Source organism: Coregonus clupeaformis, chromosome 27, assembly GCF_020615455.1.
Source record: "Coregonus clupeaformis isolate EN_2021a chromosome 27, ASM2061545v1, whole genome shotgun sequence".
Classification (NCBI taxonomy): domain Eukaryota; kingdom Metazoa; phylum Chordata; class Actinopteri; order Salmoniformes; family Salmonidae; genus Coregonus; species Coregonus clupeaformis.
This window is the reverse complement of record NC_059218.1, coordinates 44,559,259-44,580,918: the sequence shown is the minus strand read 5'-3', so window position 1 is coordinate 44,580,918 and position 21,660 is coordinate 44,559,259. Positions and strand designations below refer to the sequence as shown.

Genomic DNA, 21,660 nt, shown 5'->3' with positions numbered 1-21,660 from the left:
CAATCCACAAAAGTGGAGACAAATTTGACCCCAATAACTACCATGGGATATGCGTCAACAGCAACCTTGGGAAAATCCTCTGCAGACTAGATCATTTCCTCAGTGAAAACAATGTACTGAGCAAATGTCAAATTGGCTTTTTACCAAATTACCATACGGCAGACCACGTATTCACCCTGCACACCCTAATTGACAAACAAACAAAACAAAACAAAGGCAAAGTCTCCTCATGCTTTGTTGATTTCATGCTTTGTCGATTCCCACGGGGGGCCAGTATGAAAAAAATTAAATATGTATGCACTCACTAACTGTAAGTCGCTCTGGATAAGAGCGTCTGCTAAATGACTAAAATGTAAATGCCTACAGCAGCACCAAGATCTTCTGCACAGATTCTGTCAGACCTGGGCCCTGACAGTAAATCTCAGTAAGACAAGAATAATGGTGTTCCAAAAAATGTCCAGTTGCCAGGACCACAAATACAAATTCCACCTAGACACTGTTGCCCTAGAGCACACAAAAAAAGATACATACCTCGGCCTAAACATTAGCGCCACAGGTAACTTCCACAAAGCTGTGAACGATCTGAGAGACAAGACAAGAAGGGCTATCAAAAGGAACATAAAAGTTGACATACCAATTAGGATCTGGCTAAAAATACTTGAATCAGTCATATTGCCCTTTATGGTTCTGGGGTCCGCTCACCAACCAAGAATTCACAAAATAGGACAAACACCAAATTGAGACTCTGCATGCAGAATTCTGCAAAAATATCCTCAGTGTACAACGAAAAACACAAAATAATGCATGCAGAGCAGAATTAGGCCGATACCCGCTAATTATCAAAATCCAGAAAAGAGCTGTTCAATTATATAACCACTTAAAAGGAAGTGATTCCCAAACCTTCCATAACAAAGCCATCACCTACAAAGGGATGAACTTGGAGAAGAGTCCCCTAAGCAAGCTGGTCCTGGGGCTCTGTTCACAAACACAAACAGACCCCACAGAGCCCCAGGACAACAACAACAACAACACAATTAGACCCAACCAAATCATGAGAAAACAAAAAGAGAATTACTTGACACATTGGAAAGAATTCACAAAAAAACAGAGCAAACTAGAATGCTATTTGGCCCTAAACAGAGAGTACACAGTGGCAGAATACCTAACCACTGTGACTGACCCAAACTCATTAAAAGCGTTTACTATGTACAGACTCAGTGAGCATAGGCTTGCTATTGAGAAAGGCCGCCGTAGGCAGACCTGGCTCTCAAGAGAAGACAGGCTATGTGCACACTGCCCACAAAATGAGGTGGAAACTGAGCTGCACTTCCTAACCTCCTGCCAAATGTATGACCATATTAGAGACACATATTTCCCTCAGATTACAGAGATCCACAAAGAATTCGAAAACAAACCCAATTTTGATAAACTCCCTTATCTACTGGGTGAAAAACCACAGTGTGCCATCACAGCTGCAAGATTTCTGACCTGTTGCCACAAAATATTTATTTTCCCATTTGTACTTTAACTATTTGCACATTGTAACAACATTGTATATATACATAATATGATATTTGAAATGTCTTTATTATTTTGGAACTTCTGAGTGTAATGTTTACTGTTAATATTTATTGTTTATTTCACTTTTGTTTACTATCTACTTCACTTGCTTTGGCAATGTTAACATACGTTTCCCATGCCAATAAAGCCCTTAAATTGAAATTGAGAGAGAGAGAGAGAGAGAGAGAGAGAGAGAGAGAGAGAGAGAGAGAGAGAGAGAGAGAGAGAGAGAGAGAGAGAGAGAGAGAGAGAGAGAGAGAGAGAGAGAGAGAGAGAGAGACAGAGAGAGAGAGAGAGAGAGAGAGAGAGAGAGAGAGAGGGAGAGAGAGAGAGAGAGAGAGAGAGAGAGAGAGAGGGAGCGCACCGCTGCTGACTGTCTGTCTGAATCTTTCTCGAATCCTGGGAAAGTTCCAGGGGCAGGCTGGCTGGCGGAGGGATCTGGCACGCAGGCACTGCGGCTCCAGCCTGGCTGACGCCGGTGTTGTGGCGCTCTGCTCCGCTCGTGGAGGCTCAAGGGCTCCTAGCAAACACTCTCCCCACCTTGCTCTATCCGCGCCGCGCTCAACTGGGAAGCCAGACATCACACGCATGAACAGAGAGACAGGAATCGCCCCCGTCATTCACAACAGTGAAGCGCTGTAGTGAATGGACATCACACAGCAGAGGTGAGAGATTAAATATTTTGCTTTTTTAAATGATATTGATAACTTTAATGCGTGGGTCTTCTAGGGGGTTAGTGTAATTGATTGGCTATGAGGCTATCACACACAGGATCATGTTTTTTAAGTATACAGTGTAATGAAAAATGGTAAATGATATGGTACTTTTGGGTATTATCAACAGTAAAATACTCTGAAACGTTTTACTGCTGCATACTGTAAATGATGGTGCATTATGGGAAAATGTTGTGGGAGGGAAATGAAATGCTGTATTTCGAATGGTACTGTAATTCCACACCACAGAATAGAGTACCATACCGTATCTTTGTAGTGGCAAAAACCTGTTGACCACTAGTGGGTACATGGTATTGTAGTTTCTGGCTCATCAACATATTTAGAGGCGTGCTCTGTTTGTTGCACCAGTGAGAATGCTGGACCAATTTAACTCCAATGTGGTTATAGTGCCCCATCAATGTGTATGGGGGACAGATTGGAGTGGCAGCAGGTCTTAAACCTTAAATGGTTGAGCATTTTGCCATGTCCTTTTGGTCTGTTTTCCCCTGTAGTCGCTGCCAGTTTGAAAGCCTTTGTTAAGGCCTTTAGATGTGCCACTGATATAAAACACCAAATATCCATTAATATACTGTAATGTGTAACAGCCATGTAATTACAGTATACAACTAGGAAATAGAAACCCCTCCCCTCAACGAATTTCAAAGAACCATTTATTAATTCCTATTACTGAATAATTATTTTTTTTACAGTACCTTTTACGGTATTGTACTGTGTGTCATTACACAGTACTTGCTTTGATACTGTATTTATGTTGCAGTAGGTGTACTGTAATATGAAATGCAGAATTTTACTTGCCACCCAGCTGCCTGTAAGCTACTGTCAAATTCACAGTAACCCCTTTACAGTGTATGTGAAACAATATGAACGTGATGATTATTGAAGGTATGACAAACATTTGCAGATGTCTGATTAACTTTATTTTATCACAATCTTTTTATTTCACCTTATATTTAATAATGATCTTAGGCTATTCTGTGTTCATGGGAAGTTATTGTCCCATTTTGAAAGCGTGGTTGGCTTTTGGCTATAGTGGGAAACAACATTGCGAAATAGTAGAAAACATTGTGATGCATATGTAACCTACTACAATGCGGAAAGCGGTTACCTTGTCGCCCTGTGATAGTGTGTAGTTGGGCAGAGGGCGGGGAGGGGAACTCGTCCTCAACATGTCATGTACAGAAGAAAAAAAACTTCCTCGTAGTAAAGGGAAACTGGTGTGTTTACTTTCGGGGTTGTCTGCTGATGATAAAGCATAAGGTAATTAAGCCTATCTCAGCCCGTAGACTGAGTGACGCCAGCTTCAGAAAGGAGTCAACGCAGGCAGAGCGGAACAGACGCGCTGGTGCCGCGCTACCGCATTCAAGTGCAGTGGGCGGTGAGCGCCTGTAGTGCGCGCCACATTTGCCAAAATACAAACCTACGCTACTTTTACAACTGACATACAGGGTGAATATGTGGCGTCAGATGATTCCATTTCTTAATTGACCGTGACTGACTGAACTAAAGAAGAAGAGGCCGTTCAGTCCTCGCTCTGTCCTGTATCCATTCGAACAGAGTGCCGCGCGCAGACACAGGATAACTCCAGTGCCTGCTGCTGAATTATAGTGACGCTTGCTCTCAGCATGTTTGGCATTCCTATGTTCCCTAGGCTAGTACATTATTTCTATGTGGTATGGATTTTAATGCAGATATATCATGATTATAACAATACATTCGTTTTGTTGTCATCTCAGTCCAAGAGAGGTTCAAACATGAAGAGTGACAGATCATAAACAAACAGTGGCCAGGGTTTTTGAGGAGGAAACAGGACTGAAAATCACAATAATCCCTTTTTTACAAGACCACATAAACTACTCAACTACTGGACTACTCTGTGTAGGCTTCATTAGACTGTTTTACAATGGAATAAAGATCCCCCTCTTTTTGTATGGGAGAGAGAGAGAGAGAGAGAGAGAGAGAAATAATCAAAGAAAGAGAGAATGAAAGAGAGAAAGAATGGTGCCACATTAAAGTTGTTGTTTTTTAAAGCCAATATCTGAGTTCTTCCATTATGAATGGCACATTAGGTAATGTTGCAAAACCTTGCTGGAAGAGCCAGCCTGACTAGGAGAGAGAGAAAGCATGCCTGCCTGAATAAGAATGTTTCCATTTCCATGCTGTCTGTCTGTCTGTCTGTCTGTCTGTCTGTCTGTCTGTCTGTCTGTCTGTCTGTCTGTCTGTCTGTCTGTCTGTCTGTCGTCCATCCATATGTGAGTGGTGTGACCAGTGCTGGCCAGACAGTGTGGCTCCTCACTATGAGACAGTGGGATGTACACTGAGTCAATACTTTGTAGAGAAGCACCTTTGGCGGTGATTACAGCTGTGAGTCTTTTAAGGGTGACCTGCTTAAGAGCTTTGCACATCTGGATTGTAGAATATTTGCCCATTATTCTTTTAAAGAATTCTTCAAGCTCTGTCAAGTTGGTTGTTGATCATTGCTACACATCCATTTTCAAGTCTTGCCATAGATTTTCAAGCCGATTTCACTCAAAACTGTAACTAGGCCACATAGGAACATTCAATGTATATTCTTTGGAGGCAACTCCAGTGAAGATTTGGCCTTGTGTTTTAGGTTATTGTCCTGCTGAAAGGTGAATTCGTCTCCCAGTGTCTGTTGGAAAGCAGACTGAACCAGGTTTTCCTCTAGGATTTTGCCTGTGCTTATAGCTGTATTCCGTTTCTTTTTGTCCTAAAAAAAACTCCCTAGTCCTTGCCGATGACAAGCATACCCATAACATGATACAGACGCCACCATGCTTGAAAATATGAAGAGTGGTACTCAGTATTGTGTTGTGTTGGATTTGCCCCAAACATAACACTTTGTATTCTGGACAAAAAGTTAATTTCTTTGCCACATTTTTGCAGTATTACCTAAGTGAATTGTTGCAAACAGGATGCATGTTTCTGAATATTTGTATTGTGTACAGACTTCCTTCTTTTCACTCTGTCAATTAGGTTAGGATTGTGGAGTAACTACAATGATGTTGATCCATCCTCAGTCATCTCCTATCACAGTCATTAAACTCTGTAACTGTTTTAAAATCACCATTTGGCTCATGGTGAAATCCCTGAGCAGTTTCCTTCCTCTCCGGCAACTTCTAAAAGCATGTTTTCACTTTGTCATTATGGGGTATTGTGTGTAGATGGGTGAGAGAAAAAATATATTTAATCCATTTTAAATTCAGGCTGTAACAACAATGTGGAATAAGTCAGACTTTCTGAAGGCCCTGTATATCCCTATAGTCCCTGTAGACTTGATTCAGTGTCCCAGTCCTAATTCTCTCCTAAGTCTTCTGTTGTATTAAACCCTCTGGTTCATGTGACTCACACCCCTGCTGATCAGCCCTTTGTTTCTGTTAAATTAGCGCCTAATTTAATCTCTCTCTTCTCTGGTCAGATGACTGAAACCTGACCGGGACTTCTGACTGCATGAGGAATAACATTCACTACAGGAGGCTACCATTCTGACCAGACCATAATCCTGCTAAGAGAGAGAGAGGGAGAGACACACAGAGAAAGGGAGTGAAACAGAGAGAGCAAGAGAGAAGAAAAATAAGATATTTGGGATTGTGTCATTATTCCTACTCCTGGTCTCTTCAGGAAGCACCAACGGAACTAATGAACACCAGCTTCTGTTTACAGTGACTCCTCACACTCCTCCTCGAGCTCCATCCCTGATCCCTCGCTTCCGCTCTCCTTTACCCGCGTGGGCGACAATCCATCCATCACACTCCTCCTCTGTCCCCCTCTCCTACCTCCTCTCATCACATTCCCTCCCTCTTTCACCCAAGTGGGGGTTTCTCCTCCCTCCCTCCCTCCATCCCTCATGCACTCCTCCACCTCCATCACGTCACTCTTCTCCTTCACCAGCCCTGCAGTGAAGAGGCTTCTGGGATGGAAACAGGGGGATGAGGAGGAGAAGTGGGCAGAGAAGGCTGTGGACTCCCTGGTCAAGAAACTAAAGAAGAAGAAGGGAGCGATGGAGGAGCTGGAGAAGGCCCTCAGCTGCCCCGGACAGCCCAGTGAGTAACCCTGTCAGATCAAATCAAATAACATTTTAACCGTCACATGCTTCGTAAACAACAGTGAAATGTTTACTTACGGGCCCTTCCCAACGATGCAGAGAGAAAGACATTATAGAGAAATAATAGGAAAGTAAAACATGTAATAATAAAAGTAACAATAGATACACAATGAGTAACGATAACTTATATATACAAGGGGTACCAGTACCGAGTCGATGTGCAGGGGTACGAGGTAATTGAGGTAGATATGTACATATAACTAGGAAGAAAGGGACAGATAGTAAACAGCAGTGTATGTGATGAGTCAAAAAAGTTAGTGCAAAATCAGGTCAATGCAGATAGTCCGGGTAGTTATTGGTTAACTATTTAACTAACTATACTGAACAAAAATATAAACGCAACATGTCAAGTGTTGGTCCCATGTTTCATGAGCTGAGATAAAAGATCCCAGACATTTTCCATACGCACAAAAAGCTTATTTATGTCAAATTTTGTGCACAAATTAGTTTACATCCCTGTTAGTGAGCATTTCTCTTTTGCCAAGATAATCCATCCACCTGACAGGTGTGGCATATCAAGAAGCTGATTAAACAACATGATCATTACACAGGTGCACCTTGTGCTGGGGACAATAAAAGGCCTCTCTAAAATGTGCAGTTTTGTCACACAACACAATGCCACAGATGTCTCAAGTTTTGAGGGAGCGTGTAATTGGCATGCTGACTGCAGGAATGTCCACCAGAGCTGTTGGCAAATAATGTAATGTTCATTTCTCTACCATAAGCCGCCTCCAACGTTGTTTTAGAGAATTTGGCAGTATTTCCAACCAGCCTCACAACCGCAGACCACGTGTAACCACGCCAGTCCAGGACCTCCTCTTCCGGCTTCTTCACCTGCAGGATCATCTGAGACCAGCCACCCGGACAGCTGATGAAACTGAGGAGTATTTCTGTCTGTAATAAAGCCCTTTTGTGGGGAAAAACTCATTCTGATTGGCTGGGCCTGGCTCCCCAGTGGGAGGGCCTATGACCTCCTAGGCCCACCCATAGCTTCACCCCTTCCCAGTCATGTGAAATCCATAGATTAGGGCCTAATGAATTTATTTAAATTGACTGATTTCCTTATATGAACTGTAACTCAGTAAAATCGTTGAAATTGTTGCATGTTGCGTTTATATTTTTGTTCAGTATATTTAGAAGTCTTATGTCTTGGGGGTAGAAGCTGTTCAGGGTCCTGTTGGTTCCAGACTTGGTGCATCAGTACCACTTGCCGTGCGGTAGCAGAGAAAACAGTCTATAACTTGGGGGGCTGGAGTCTTTGATAATTTTTAGTGCCTTCCTCTGACACCGCCTGGTATAGAGGTCCTGGATGGCAGGGAGCTCGGCCCCAGTGATGTACTGGGCCGTACGCACTACCCTCTTTAGCACCTTGCGGTCTGATGCCATGCAGTTGCCATACCAAGCGGTGATGCAGGCAGTCAGGATGCTCTCGATGGTGCAGCTGTATAACGTTTTGAGGATCTGAGGGCCCATGCCAAATCTTTTCAGCCTCCTGAGGGGGAAGAGGCTTTGTCGTGCCCTCTTCACAGCTGTGTTGGTGTGTTTGGACCATGATAGATCCTTAGTGATGTGGACATGGAGAAACTTGAAGCTCTCGACTCGCTCCACTACAGCCCCGTCGATGTGAATGGGGGCGTACTCGATCCTCCTTTTCCTGTAGTCCACAATCAGCTCCTTTGTCTTGCTGACGTTGAGGGAGAGGTTGTTGTCCTGGCACCACACTGCCAGGTCTCTGACATCCTCTCTATAGGCTGTCTCATTGTCGTCGGTGATCAGACCTACCGTCGTGTCGTCTGCAAACTTAATGATGTTGTTGGAGTTGTGCGCGACCACGCAGTCGTGGGTGAACAGGGAGTACAGGAGGGGACTGATCACGCACCCCTGAGGGGCCTCCGTGTTCAGGGTCAGAGTGGCGGATGTGTTATTGCCTACCTTTACCACCTGGGGGCGGCCCGTCAGGAAGTCCAGGATCCAGTTGCAGAGGAAGGTGTTCAGTTCCAGGGTCCTTAGCTTAGTGATGAGCTTTGACGGCACTATGGTGTTGAACGCTGAGCTGTAGTCAATAAACAGCATTCTCACGTAGGTGTTCCTTTTGTCCAAGTGAGAAAGGGCAGTGTGGAGTGCAATATAGATTGCATCATCTGTGGATCTGTTGGGGTGGTATGCGAATTGGAGTGCGCCCAGGGTGTCTGGGATGATGGTGTTGATGTGAGCCATGACCAGCCTTTCAAAGCATTTCATGGCTACAGATGTGAGTGCTACGGGGTGATTGTCATTTAGACAGGTTACCTTGGCATTCTTGGGCACGGGGACTCTGGTGGTCTGCTTGAAACATGTAGGTATTACAGACTGGATTAGGGAGAGGTTGAAAATGTTAGTGAAGACACTTGCCAGCTGGTCAGCGCATGCTCTGAGTACGCGTCCTGGTAATCTGTCTGGCCCTGCGGTCTTGTGGACGTTAACCTGTTTAAAGGTCTTACTCACATTTAGCTCATCTGGTAGGCTCGCATCACTGGGCAGCTTGCGGCTGGGTTTCCCTTTGTAATCCGTGATAGTTTGCAAGCCCTGCCACATCCGATGAGTGTCAGAACCGGTGTAGTAGGATTCAATCTTAGTCCTGTATTGATGTTTTGCATGTCTTATAAGCGTCCGGGTTAGTGTCCCACTCCTTGAAAGCGGCAGCTCTAGCCTTTAGCTCAGTGCGGATGTTGCCTGCTATCCATGGCTTCTGGTTGTGATATGTACGTACAGTCACTGTGGGGATGACGCTGTCGATGCACTTATTAATGAAGCCGGTGACTGATGTGCCTGTTTGAGTTTTTGCTTGTAAGCTGGAATCAGGAGGATAGAGTTATGGTCAGATTTGCCAAATGGAGGCAGAGGGAGAGCTTTGTATGCGTCCATGTGTGTTGATTAAAGGTGATGGTGAGTTTTTTTTGCCTCTAGTTGCACAGGCGACATGCTGGTATAAATTGGGTAAAACGGATTTCAGTTTTCCTGCATTGAAATCACCGCCTCTGGATGAGCATTATGGCCGTATACAGCTCGTTGAGTGTTAGCGCTCTCTCGGTCTTAGTGCCAGCATCGGTTTGTGGTGGTAAATCGACAGCTACAAAAAAATACAGATGAAAACTCTCTTGGTAAATAGTACAGTCTACAGCTTATCATGAAGTATTCTGTCTCAGGCGATCAGAACCCCGAGACTTCCTTAGTGTTAGAGATCGCGCACCCCCCCTTGAGGTTACCCGATGCTGCCGTTCTGTCCTGCCGACGCAGAGGAAAAACCAGCTAAATGTATAGTATCCAGGTCCTTGTTTAGCCACGACTCCGAGAAAGATAGGATATTACAGTTCTTCAGGTCCAGTTGATAGGGTGGTCTCGAATGGAGCTGGTCCTGTTTGTTCTCCAGTGATTTTAGAACAGGCAGTTTGTTTACTCGTCGCCGTGGTTTCATCAGGGAGCCCGTCGGCCTCTCTATCACCGTCTCTTTTCTCTTCAGAATGTCGGGGTGAGCAGTTTGTCCTGCTCCGACAACTGGTTGAAGTAGAAACGTTCATCCAAATCGAGGTTAGCGATCGCTGTTCTGATGTCCAGAAGCTCTTTTCAGTCATAGGAAACGATGTCGGGAACATTATGTAAAAACTTTTTTTTTTTTTTACAATCAGCGCAAAAAAAACATACCAAATAGCAGAATTGGTCAGGAGCCTGTAAAACGGTCGCTATACATTTCAGCGCCATTACACGTGTGTGTGTGTGTGTGTGTGTGTGTATGTGTGTGTGTGTGTGTGTGTGTGTGTGTGTGTGTGTATGTGTGACCAGTTAAAGAGTGTTTATCCAGAGATGATGTCATCACTAGGACCAGGAAACATGTCACTCCCGAGTCCATAACAGACAGGAAGTACACATCCATAGGAACCAACTGGTCATGCACTGTTTCATTCAGTTCCATTCACCTTTGTAGCTTATTCTGATATAGTCTACAACACCTCTGATCCAACCTCTCTTTACCTCCTCCAACAGGTAAGTGTGTGACCATCCCCCGGTCTCTGGACGGTCGTCTCCAGGTGTCCCACAGGAAGGGACTCCCCCACGTTATCTACTGTAGGGTGTGGCGTTGGCCCGACCTGCAGTCTCATCATGAGCTCAAGGCCTTGGAGTGCTGCGAATTTGCCTTCGGATCCAAACAGAAAGACATCTGTATCAACCCTTACCACTACAGACGGGTAGAGACACCAGGTATGTAGCTATATTAACCACTACAGACGGGTAGAGACACCAGGTATGTAGCTATATTAACCACTACAGACGGGTAGAGACACCAGGTATGTAGCTATATTAACCACTACAGACGGGTAGAGACACCAGGTATGTAGCTATATTAACCACTACAGACGGGTAGAGACACCAGGTATGTAGCTATATTAACCACTACAGACGGGTAGAGACACCAGGTATGTAGCTATATTAACCACTACAGACGGGTAGAGACACCAGGTATGTAGCTATATTAACCACTACAGACGGGTAGAGACACCAGGTATGTAGCTATATTAACCACTACAGACGGGTAGAGACACCAGGTATGTAGCTATATTAACCACTACAGACGGGTAGAGACACCAGGTATGTAGCTATATTAACCACTACAGACGGGTAGAGACACCAGGTATGTAGCTATATTAACCACTACAGACGGGTAGAGACACCAGGTATGTAGCTATATTAACCACTACAGACGGGTAGAGACACCAGGTATGTAGCTATATTAACCACTACAGACGGGTAGAGACACCAGGTATGTAGCTATATTAACCACTACAGACGGGTAGAGACACCAGGTATGTAGCTATATTAACCACTACAGACGGGTAGAGACACCAGGTATGTAGCTATATTAACCACTACAGACGGGTAGAGACACCAGGTATGTAGCTATATTAACCACTACAGACGGGTAGAGACACCAGGTATGTAGCTATATTAACCACTACAGACGGGTAGAGACACCAGGTATGTAGCTATATTAACCACTACAGACGGGTAGAGACACCAGGTATGTAGCTATATTAACCACTACAGACGGGTAGAGACACCAGGTATGTAGCTATATTAACCACTACAGACGGGTAGAGACACCAGGTATGTAGCTATATTAACCACTACAGACGGGTAGAGACACCAGGTATGTAGCTATATTAACCACTACAGACGGGTAGAGACACCAGGTATGTAGCTATATTAACCACTACAGACGGGTAGAGACACCAGGTATGTAGCTATATTAACCACTACAGACGGGTAGAGACACCAGGTATGTAGCTATATTAACCACTACAGACGGGTAGAGACACCAGGTATGTAGCTATATTAACCACTACAGACGGGTAGAGACACCAGGTATGTAGCTATATTAACCACTACAGACGGGTAGAGACACCAGGTATGTAGCTATATTAACCACTACAGACGGGTAGAGACACCAGGTATGTAGCTATATTAACCACTACATACGGGTAGAGACACCAGGTATGTAGCTATATTAACCACTACAGACGGGTAGAGACACCAGGTATGTAGCTATATTAACCACTACAGACGGGTAGAGACACCAGGTATGTAGCTATATTAACCACTACAGACAGGTAGAGACACCAGGTATGTAGCTACAGTGCATTCGGAAAGTATTCAAATCCCTTCTCCTTTTTCCACATTTTGTTACGTTACAGCCTTATTCTAAAATGGATTAAATAAATAAAAAATCCTCATCAGTCATCAAGTACTAAAGTAAAAAGTCCTGTTTTATCTAACCCAGTCTTGTGTCGGAAATGGCACCCTATTCACTAAATAGTGCACTACTTTTGACCAGGGTCCGCATAGGGAACAGGATGCCATTTCAGACGCATCTGTGTTGTTCCCGTGTGTTAATTATCTGGGATAAAGTTCAGTAGAGGGATGTGGGATGAAATCTGATCTCATCAGCACTGTGTTCTCTTCAGAGACAAACTGGATTTACAGTCATCTGATATGAGAAGAACTGTAATTATTGATCAATCTCTCTCTCTCTCGCTCTCTGTCTCTCTCTCTGTCTCTGTCTTTCTGTCTCTCTTTCACTCTCTCTCTCGCTCTACGCCTTTCTCTGTCTGTCTGTCTGTCTGTCTGTCTGTCTGTCTGTCTGTCTGTCTGTCTGTCTGTCTGTCTGTCTGTCTGTCTCTCTGTCTGTCTGTCTGTCTGTCTGTCTGTCTGTCTGTCTGTCTGTCTGTCTGTCTGTCTGTCTGTCTGTCTCTCTGTTCCCTTCCCGCTCCCCTCCCTCCCTCTCTCTCTCTCCTTCTCCCCTCCCTCCCCTCCCCCCCTCTCTCTCTCAGTGCTCCCCCCGGTGTTGGTCCCCCGCCACAGTGAGTTTAACCCCCAGCACAGTCTACTGGCTAAGTTCCGGAACGCCTCGCTCCACAACGAGCCCCTGATGCCCCAGAACGCCACATACCCGGACTCCTTCCCTCCTCACCCCTGCACCTCCTTCTCCTCCCCCTCCTCCTCCTCCCTCACCCAGTCTCCCACCCCCGCCAGCTACCCCAACTCTCCCAGCAGCGCAGCCGAACCAGCCAGCCCCTACCACATCACAGGTACTACTACTAAATACATACATATACTTAATACTACATAACTACTACTACAGTACTATAGCCAGCCCCTACCACATCACAGGTACTACTACTAAATACATACATATACTTAATACTACATAACTACTACTACAGTACATAGCCAGCCCCTACCACATCACAGGTACTACTACTAAATACATACCTATACTTAATACTACATAACTACTACTACAGTACTATAGCCAGCCCCTACCACATCACAGGTACTACTACTAAATACATACCTATACTTAATACTACATAACTACTACTACAGTACTATAGCCAGCCCCTACCACATCACAGGTACTACTACTAAATACATACATATACTTAATACTACATAACTACTACTACAGTACATAGCCAGCCCCTACCACATCACAGGTACTACTACTAAATACATACCTATACTTAATACTACATAACTACTACTACAGTACTATAGCCAGCCCCTACCACATCACAGGTACTACTACTAAATACATACCTATACTTAATACTACATAACTACTACTACAGTACTATAGCCAGCCCCTACCACATCACAGGTACTACTACTAAATACATACCTATACTTAATACTACATAACTACTACTACAGTACTATAGCCAGCCCCTACCACATTATAGGTAGAAACACGATTACTATATTTCTTTACGGCTGCTATAATCTCTATTGAGCTGATTACTGCAATGTAGCCCAAAGGCCGGCAGATGGCGATATTGAGTCGTTTCCGCCTTACTATCCAAATGGCCGGCAATACACTCGTATCCCCCGTGGACCGGTTCATATCAGAAACATTCTCCATTCTGGCTGCAAAGGTGTCTATTTCCTCCTTAACTAGATTTAATGGCGAGAAGGTGGGGAAAAAAACGGGCAAAATATGCATACTTTCTTTATGAAACACCATTTTCCACCACCATGCTAAAGTGGCTAATGCCTAGGAATGCTAGTCCCGGATGTTGCGTATCGCGTTCAGCCAATCAGGTTGCAGCAGTCTGTTGTTTATCCCTGGCTGAACGCAGGGCGCAACATCAGGAAGTATCATTAGCCACTAGCATGGTGGTGGAAAACGGTGTTTCATAAAAGAAAGTAAGCATATTTTCCCCGTTTCCCCCCCCCCCACCTTCTTCCAGTTAAATCTAGTTCAGGAGGAAATCGACGCCTTTGAAGCCTGAATGGAGAATGTTGTAGGTATGAACCGGTCCACGGGGGATACGAGTGTATTGCCGGCTGCATACAATGCGTTCGGACGGTAAAATGAAACCATCCATACCAGATGAATATCACCATCTGCTGGCCGTTGGGCTAACTGCATGGCACTAGTACTACTGCGAGTATTGTAATACAGTAACATTGCAGTAATCATCTTAATAAAGATCAAACAGCTTTCACTGTCTTTACATTTCAATAGTTATTTGTCCTATTATTATAATCCTTTTGTAGCTATTTTTTTTATTTACTTTTGATGTATTGTAATTTCTCTTCCTTTCCCACCTCTGTTCCCTCATCCCCCTCTGTTCCCCTCCTCCCCCTCTGTTCTCCTCCTCCCCCCGTTCCCCTCCTCCCCCCTCTGTTCCCCTCCTCCCCCTCTGTTCCCCTCCTCCCCCTCTGTTTCCCTCATCCCCCTCTGTTCCCCACCTCCCCCTCTGTTCCCCACCTCCCCCTCTGTTCCCCACCTCTCCATCTGTTCCCCTCCTCCCCCCTCTGTTCCCCTCCTCCCCCCTCTGTTCCCCCCTCTGTTCCCTTCCTCCCCCCTCTGTTCCCCACCTCCCCCTTCTGTTCCCCTCCTCCCCCCCACATATGCCCCCCCCGTTCCCCCTCCCCCCTCTGTTCTCCTCCTCCTCTCTGTTCTCCTCCTCCCCCTCTGTTCTCCTCCTCCCCCGTTCCCCTCCTCCCCCCTCTGTTCCCCTCCTCCCCCCTCTGTTCCCCTCCTCCCCCTCTGTTCCCCTCCTCCCCCTCTGTTCCCCTCCTCCCCCCCTCTGTTCCCCTCCTCCCCCCCTCTGTTCCCCTCCTCCCCCTCTGTTCCCCTCCTCCCCACTCTGTTCCCCTCCTCCCCCCTCTGTCTCCCCTCCTCCCCCCTCTGTCTCCCCCTCTGTTCCCTCCTCCTCTCCCCTCTGTTCCCCTCCTCCCCCCCTCTGTCCCCCCTTCTCCCCCCTCTGTTCCCTCCTCCCCCCTCCTTTCCCTCCTCCCTCCTCCATTCCCGCCTCCCCCTCTGTTCCCTCCTCCCCCTTCTGTTCCCTCCTCCCCCCTCTGTTCCCTCCTCCAAGCAGAGACCCCCCTCCCCCCATATAGCATGATGGAGACGGCCCCAACAGAGGATGTCAAGCCCGGAGACTCCTCAAACACACACAAGCTCACCTTCTCAGCTCCGCACATAGGTAAAATAACACGAACACCTTTGCTTTTCTTAAACTAGCACTCGTCTTCTCTTACTAGTACTGACTTTGCTGAAAGCTACTTCATTGAGGAACAATGTACTTACTGTGATATGTGGTTGTCTCAGTATCTTAAGAAGAATGCACTGTATGTGGCTCTGGATAATAAAAATAATAATAATAATATGCCATTTAGCAGACGCTTTTATCCAAAGCGACTTACAGTCATGCGTACATACATTTTTGTGTATGGGTGGTCCCGGGGATCGAACCCACTACCCTGGCGTTACAAGCGCCATGCTCTACCAGCTGAGCTACAGAGGACCATGCTCTACCAACTGAACTACAGAGGACCATGCTCTACCAACTGAACTACAGAGGACCACGCTCTACCAACTGAACTACAGGGGACCATGTTCTACTAACTGAACTACAGAGGACCATGCTCTACCAACTGAACTACAGGGGACCATGTTCTACCAACTGAACTACAGAGGACCATGCTCTACTAACTGAACTACAGAGGACCACGCTCTACCAACTGAACTACAGAGGACCACAGGAGCGTCTGCTAAACGACTAACATGTAAAATGTAGGTGACAAACACACGCTCTAAAGGCGTTTGTCCATCTTGAGACGCCGTAGCCAGTATACACTTCCTCAAATAAGTCTGAATTAATCTAAGATAACTCAAGAAATCTGTCAGTCATTTTGACGTTTTTTGCCGAAGAGATCTTAGTCGTGCAATTTTACATCTAACTAGGATGTTTGGTGCAGTATTTCTCAATGAAACACTGTGCATGAAAACAAGCCGTCTCTCGTTGAATGACAACAAACACTTTATTGAAGAATCCCTACTGTTGACCAATCACAGACGAAGGGGTGCAGACTTCGGCTCCGAACTTCCGGCTTGCCTCCAGAAAGAAAAATGTGTTTGCCCGAACAGCCAGAAAAACCCTCAACAATGTCCAAAACGAACAAAACGTCACAAAATGTCGTCATAATATATACAGGAACTCTACCAAACTGTTTGGGCTGGGAAGCATGCCTTAACCCTCCCCTGTCTTCTCTCTGTGTAGACCTGCGGCCTGTGTGTTATGAGGAGCCAGAGTACTGGTGTTCAGTGGCGTACTACGAGCTGAATAATCGCGTTGGAGAGACGTTCCACGCCTCGTCCCGTAGCGTCCTGGTCGACGGCTTCACCGACCCCTCCAACAACAAGAACCGCTTCTGTCTCGGCCTGCTGTCTAACGTCAACCGCAACTCAACCATCGAACACACACGCAGGCACATAGGGAAAGGTGAGAACACACACACAGAGGCGGAAAGCACACACACAACACACAGGCACACAAACACAACACACAACACACAGGCACACACACACACACAACACACAGGCACACACACACAACACACAACACACAGGCACACACACACACACAACACACAGGCACACACACACAACACACAACACACAGGCACACACACACAACACACAACACACAGGCACACACACACACACACACACAACACAACACACACACAGGCAAAGGAAAATAATGAATATGACTTTTTTTTAATAGTGTTTATTCATTATTAATTGACCGAATGTAGAAAATGAAGTGTTTGTTTCACAGTGTAAACAACGAGCCATCAGCCACTGTGCTTCCCAAATGACACCCTATTCCCTATATAGTGCACTTCTTTTGACCAGAGACCTATGGGAGCCACAGGGTGTCATTTGGGATGCATTCACATAGTCAAATGTTTTCTTATTTTATTAAAGAGTGTGTTCGGTAACAGAGGAAAAGTCCTGCTGGTCTCTCACTTTTAGACTGGCGCCGAACCATGTACCATGGCTGTTGTAGGTCTCTCTCTCTCTCTCGCTCTGTGTGTGTGTGTGTGTGTGTGTTTGTTTGTGTGTGAGTGTGTGTGTTTGTGTGTGTTTGGGTGTGAGTGCGTGTATGTGTGTGTGTTGAGGCCCGTATGACCTGGAACAGCCTGGCCTGTTGGCTTTTCTCATGGTGTCACATCATTGTTGCCGTTTCAACATTGGATAAAGATAAAATGTTGCCATGGGCAACTGTGAAAAACATGTGTGTGTGTGTGTGTGTGTGTGTGGTGTTGGGAACTAGGGGAATAGGAGAGGTCGGAGGGAGTGGGAGAGGAGCCAAGTTTGGGCCTCCTCCCACATGCCTCTGTCCCCCATCACAGACACATACAGACACACACGCACGCACGCACGCACGCACGCACGCACGCACGCACGCACGCACGCACACACACACACACACACACACACACACACACACACACACACACACACACAGGGGATCAGTCACAAGAGAAGAGAAGCTATCCAGACAGGGCTGGTTTATAAGGAGACCATTACCACTCTGCCTTGGCGAGGGATGAAACACTCAGCTAGGTTAGTAAATAACACAATGACTGAACAAATCCTTGGGTTGTACATGTGCACACCCACTGGAGAGGAAAGAAAATTAACAACAGCCATTTTTTCTGATTTACGGGTCTTTGTGGTTGGAATGGAAGTCTGCTAAAGCCACTCTGGAATGATAGTGCCATGCTAGCTTGCTTTGGAGTCATTACTCTGGAATGATAGTGCCATGCTAGCTTGCTTTGGAGTCATTACTCTGGAATGATAGTGCCATGCTAGCTTGCTTTGTAGTCATTACTCTGGAATGATAGTGCCATGTTAGCTTGCTTTGGAGTCATTACTCTGGAATGATAGTGCCATGCTAGCTTGCTTTGGAGTCATTACTCTGGAATGATAGTGCCATGTTAGCTTGCTTTGGAGTCATTACTCTGGAATGATAGTGCCATGCTAGCTTGCTTTGGAGTCATTACTCTGGAATGATAGTGCCATGTTAGCTTGCTTTGGAGTCATTACTCTGGAATGATAGTGCCATGCTAGCTTGCTTTGGAGTCATTACTCTGGAATGATAGTGCCATGTTAGCTTGCTTTGGAGTCATTACTCTGGAATGATAGTGCCATGCTAGCTTGCTTTGGAGTCATTACTCTGGAATGATAGTGCCATGTTAGCTTGCTTTGGAGTCATTACTCTGGAATGATAGTGCCATGCTAGCTTGCTTTGGAGTCATTACTCTGGAATGATAGTGCCATGTTAGCTTGCTTTGGAGTCATTACTCTGGAATGATAGTGCCATGCTAGCTTGCTTTGGAGTCATTACTCTGGAATGATAGTGCCATGTTAGCTTGCTTTGGAGTCATTACTCTGGAATGATAGTGCCATGCTAGCTTGCTTTGGAGTCATTACTCTGGAATGATAGTGCCATGTTAGCTTGCTTTGGAGTCATTACTCTGGAATGATAGTGCCATGCTAGCTTGCTTTGGAGTCATTACTCTGGAATGATAGTGCCATGTTAGCTTGCTTTGGAGTCATTACTCTGGAATGATAGTGCCATGTTAGCTTGCTTTGGAGTCATTACTCTGGAATGATAGTGCCATGCTAGCTTGCTTTGGAGTCATTACTCTGGAATGATAGTGCCATGTTAGCTTGCTTTGGAGTCATTACTCTGGAATGATAGTGCCATGTTAGCTTGCTTTGGAGTCATTACTCTGAGAAACTGCTAGGAACCAGGAAGTGTTGTCACACTAGGGTTAGTTTCCACAGTTTTAACAGCACCAGGTTTTCAAAGACGCAAACGGTTAATGTAGGTTACTGCTAGAAAATAAGGATATTATTAGAGATATTCTTTTCTATTTATTAATGTCTCTCCATACGTACTCTTCTCTGCCAAGAGGGTAGCAGATAGCAATGAGGTCAAGGATTTTAACCCTTCTGTCTCTCTCTATCTCTCACTCTCTCTCACCCCCTGCTTCTCTCTCTCTCTGCTCCCTCCCCACCTTCTCTCCCAGGTGTTCATCTCTACTACGTGGGTGGTGAAGTCTACGCTGAGTGTCTGAGTGACAGCAGTATCTTCGTCCAGAGTCGTAACTGTAACTATCAGCATGGTTTCCATGCCACCACTGTATGTAAGATCCCCAGTGGCTGCAGTCTGAAGATCTTCAACAACCAGCTGTTTGCTGAGCTCCTCTCTCAGTCTGTCAACCACGGCTTTGAGGTGGTCTACGAACTGACCAAGATGTGTACTATACGCATGAGCTTCGTCAAGGTAACTATGGGGTCAGGGGTCAGGGGTGAAGGGTGAAGGGTCAGGGGTCAGGGGTGAAGGGTGAAGGGTCAGGGGTTATAAGAGAGTCTGCATGGGCAGTGAATGCAGCACTGAAAATTCACATTTAAACAGACGTTTGTGAGAGAAAAGAGGTACTGAGATGTCTGGAGAAATAACATTGTTTAGGAGCTTCAAGAAAGAATGATATTTCCACGGTAACTCAACACCATGTTATTCTGATATTTGGCTCCCGCCTGGAGTGATGTCAGAGGGTTCCAAGACCACACACACACACACATATTGGTCACGGTCGTATCTAGTTACACAAACGTACACACACACACACGCATGCACATACACACAAATGTGTACACAAGATCCTCAAGTTGCCACACATACACACACCAAAGTTGTGTTCACTTGGCACCTAACAGAAGAAAACCGACTGTGAAGGACTACAGGGAGGGACTTTGAATAGAGCAGATGTCTGAGTGGCACGTTTGTTCTACATAACATATTTATTTTACAACGTTCCAAAAACGTCCAGTTGAACACGTCTCTGATAACTTGGTATTTACTTCCGCTTCCTCTGTGCAGGGCTGGGGTGCAGAGTACCACCGTCAGGATGTCACCAGCACCCCCTGCTGGATAGAGGTGCACCTGCATGGCCCTCTGCAGTGGCTGGACAAGGTCCTCACACAGATGGGCTCTCCCCATAATCCCATCTCCTCCGTGTCCTAACGCACACACACAGAGATGTGGCCTGTCCTAAAACACACACACACACAGATGTGGCCTGTCCTAAAACACACACACACAGATGTGGCCTGTCCTAAAACACACACACACAGATGTGGCCTGTCCTAAAACACACACACACAGATGTGGCCTGTCCTAAAACACACACACACACATATACTCTGTTTCCTAACACACACACACACACAGACAAACACAGGCAGACACACACATATGCTTATCTCGACTGATGCTATTGAAATAGCTGCCTTTTCTTCCTGACAGGAATCAACCATCATTTAACGTTACATTATGATGGTATTTCAGTTGATGACAGGAAATCAACCATACATAAGATAAGTTACTGTAGCTTTCAGTTAGTCAATGTACAGTATGTCAGTGATGCAGAAACATATTGTATTGTTTTAGCTACTCTGCAGTTCGGGTATACTTATACTGTAAGGGACAGTTTCGGCGACAACCGACAACTGAATATCCGTTTCATTGTTTTTGTTAGGTGATGTAGGAGGTGTAGCTGCGTTGGAGATGTCAAATCGGTGAGCGGCTGCTCTTGTCGTCGTTGAGCATATGAAATCACACTCCTCTTTAAATCCCAATCGCGTTAGAAGTTCAGAATGAAAAAAAGTGTAGGCCATAGTTGAAATAATGACAGGTTCCAACCGCTGTGTCTTTGTGAGACGCAGAGTAGGTGAACGGGTGATCTCCGCATGTGTGGTTCCCACCGTGAAGCATGGAGGAGGAGGTGTGATGGTGTGGGGGTGCTTTGCTGGTGACACCGTCAGTGATTTATTTAGAATTCAAGGCACACTTAAACAGCATGGCTACCACAGCATTCTGCAGCGATACGCCATCCCATCTGGTTTGCGCTTAGTGGGACAATGACCCAAAACACACCTCCAGGCTGTGTAAGGGCTATTTGACCAAGAAGGAGAGTGATGGAGTGCTGCATCAGATGACCTGGCCTCCATAATCACCCAACCTCAACCCAGTTGAGATGGTTTGGGATGAGTTGGAACGCAGAGTGAAGGAAAAGCAGCCAACATGTGCTCAGCATATGTCAAATCAAATCACATTTTATTGGTCACATATACATATTTAGCAGATGTTATTTCGGCTGTAGCGAAATGCTTGTGTTCCTAGCTCCAACAGTGCAGTAGTATCTAACAATTCACAACAATACACACAAATCTAAAAGTAAAATAATGGAATTAAGAAATACATAAATATTAGGACAAGCAATGTCGGAGTGGCATTGACTAATATACAGTAGAATAGAATACAGTATATACATATGAAATGA

At 45.5% G+C, this 21,660-nt stretch overlaps 1 protein-coding gene across 1 annotated transcript; it reads left to right on the top strand.

The window, feature by feature from the left end:
* Nucleotides 1-1,914: 1,914 nt before the first annotated feature.
* On the top strand, nucleotides 1,915-20,415 carry smad9 (SMAD family member 9). Its single transcript, XM_041851481.2, has 8 exons — nucleotides 1,915-2,225; nucleotides 5,731-6,355; nucleotides 10,438-10,653; nucleotides 12,780-13,037; nucleotides 15,333-15,443; nucleotides 16,521-16,742; nucleotides 19,345-19,601; nucleotides 20,199-20,415. The coding sequence occupies exons 2-8, from the start codon at nucleotides 6,160-6,162 to the stop codon at nucleotides 20,340-20,342; spliced, it is 1,404 nt and encodes a 467-aa protein (XP_041707415.2). The 5' UTR covers nucleotides 1,915-2,225; nucleotides 5,731-6,159; the 3' UTR covers nucleotides 20,343-20,415.
* The last annotated feature ends 1,245 nt before the right edge of the window (nucleotides 20,416-21,660 follow it).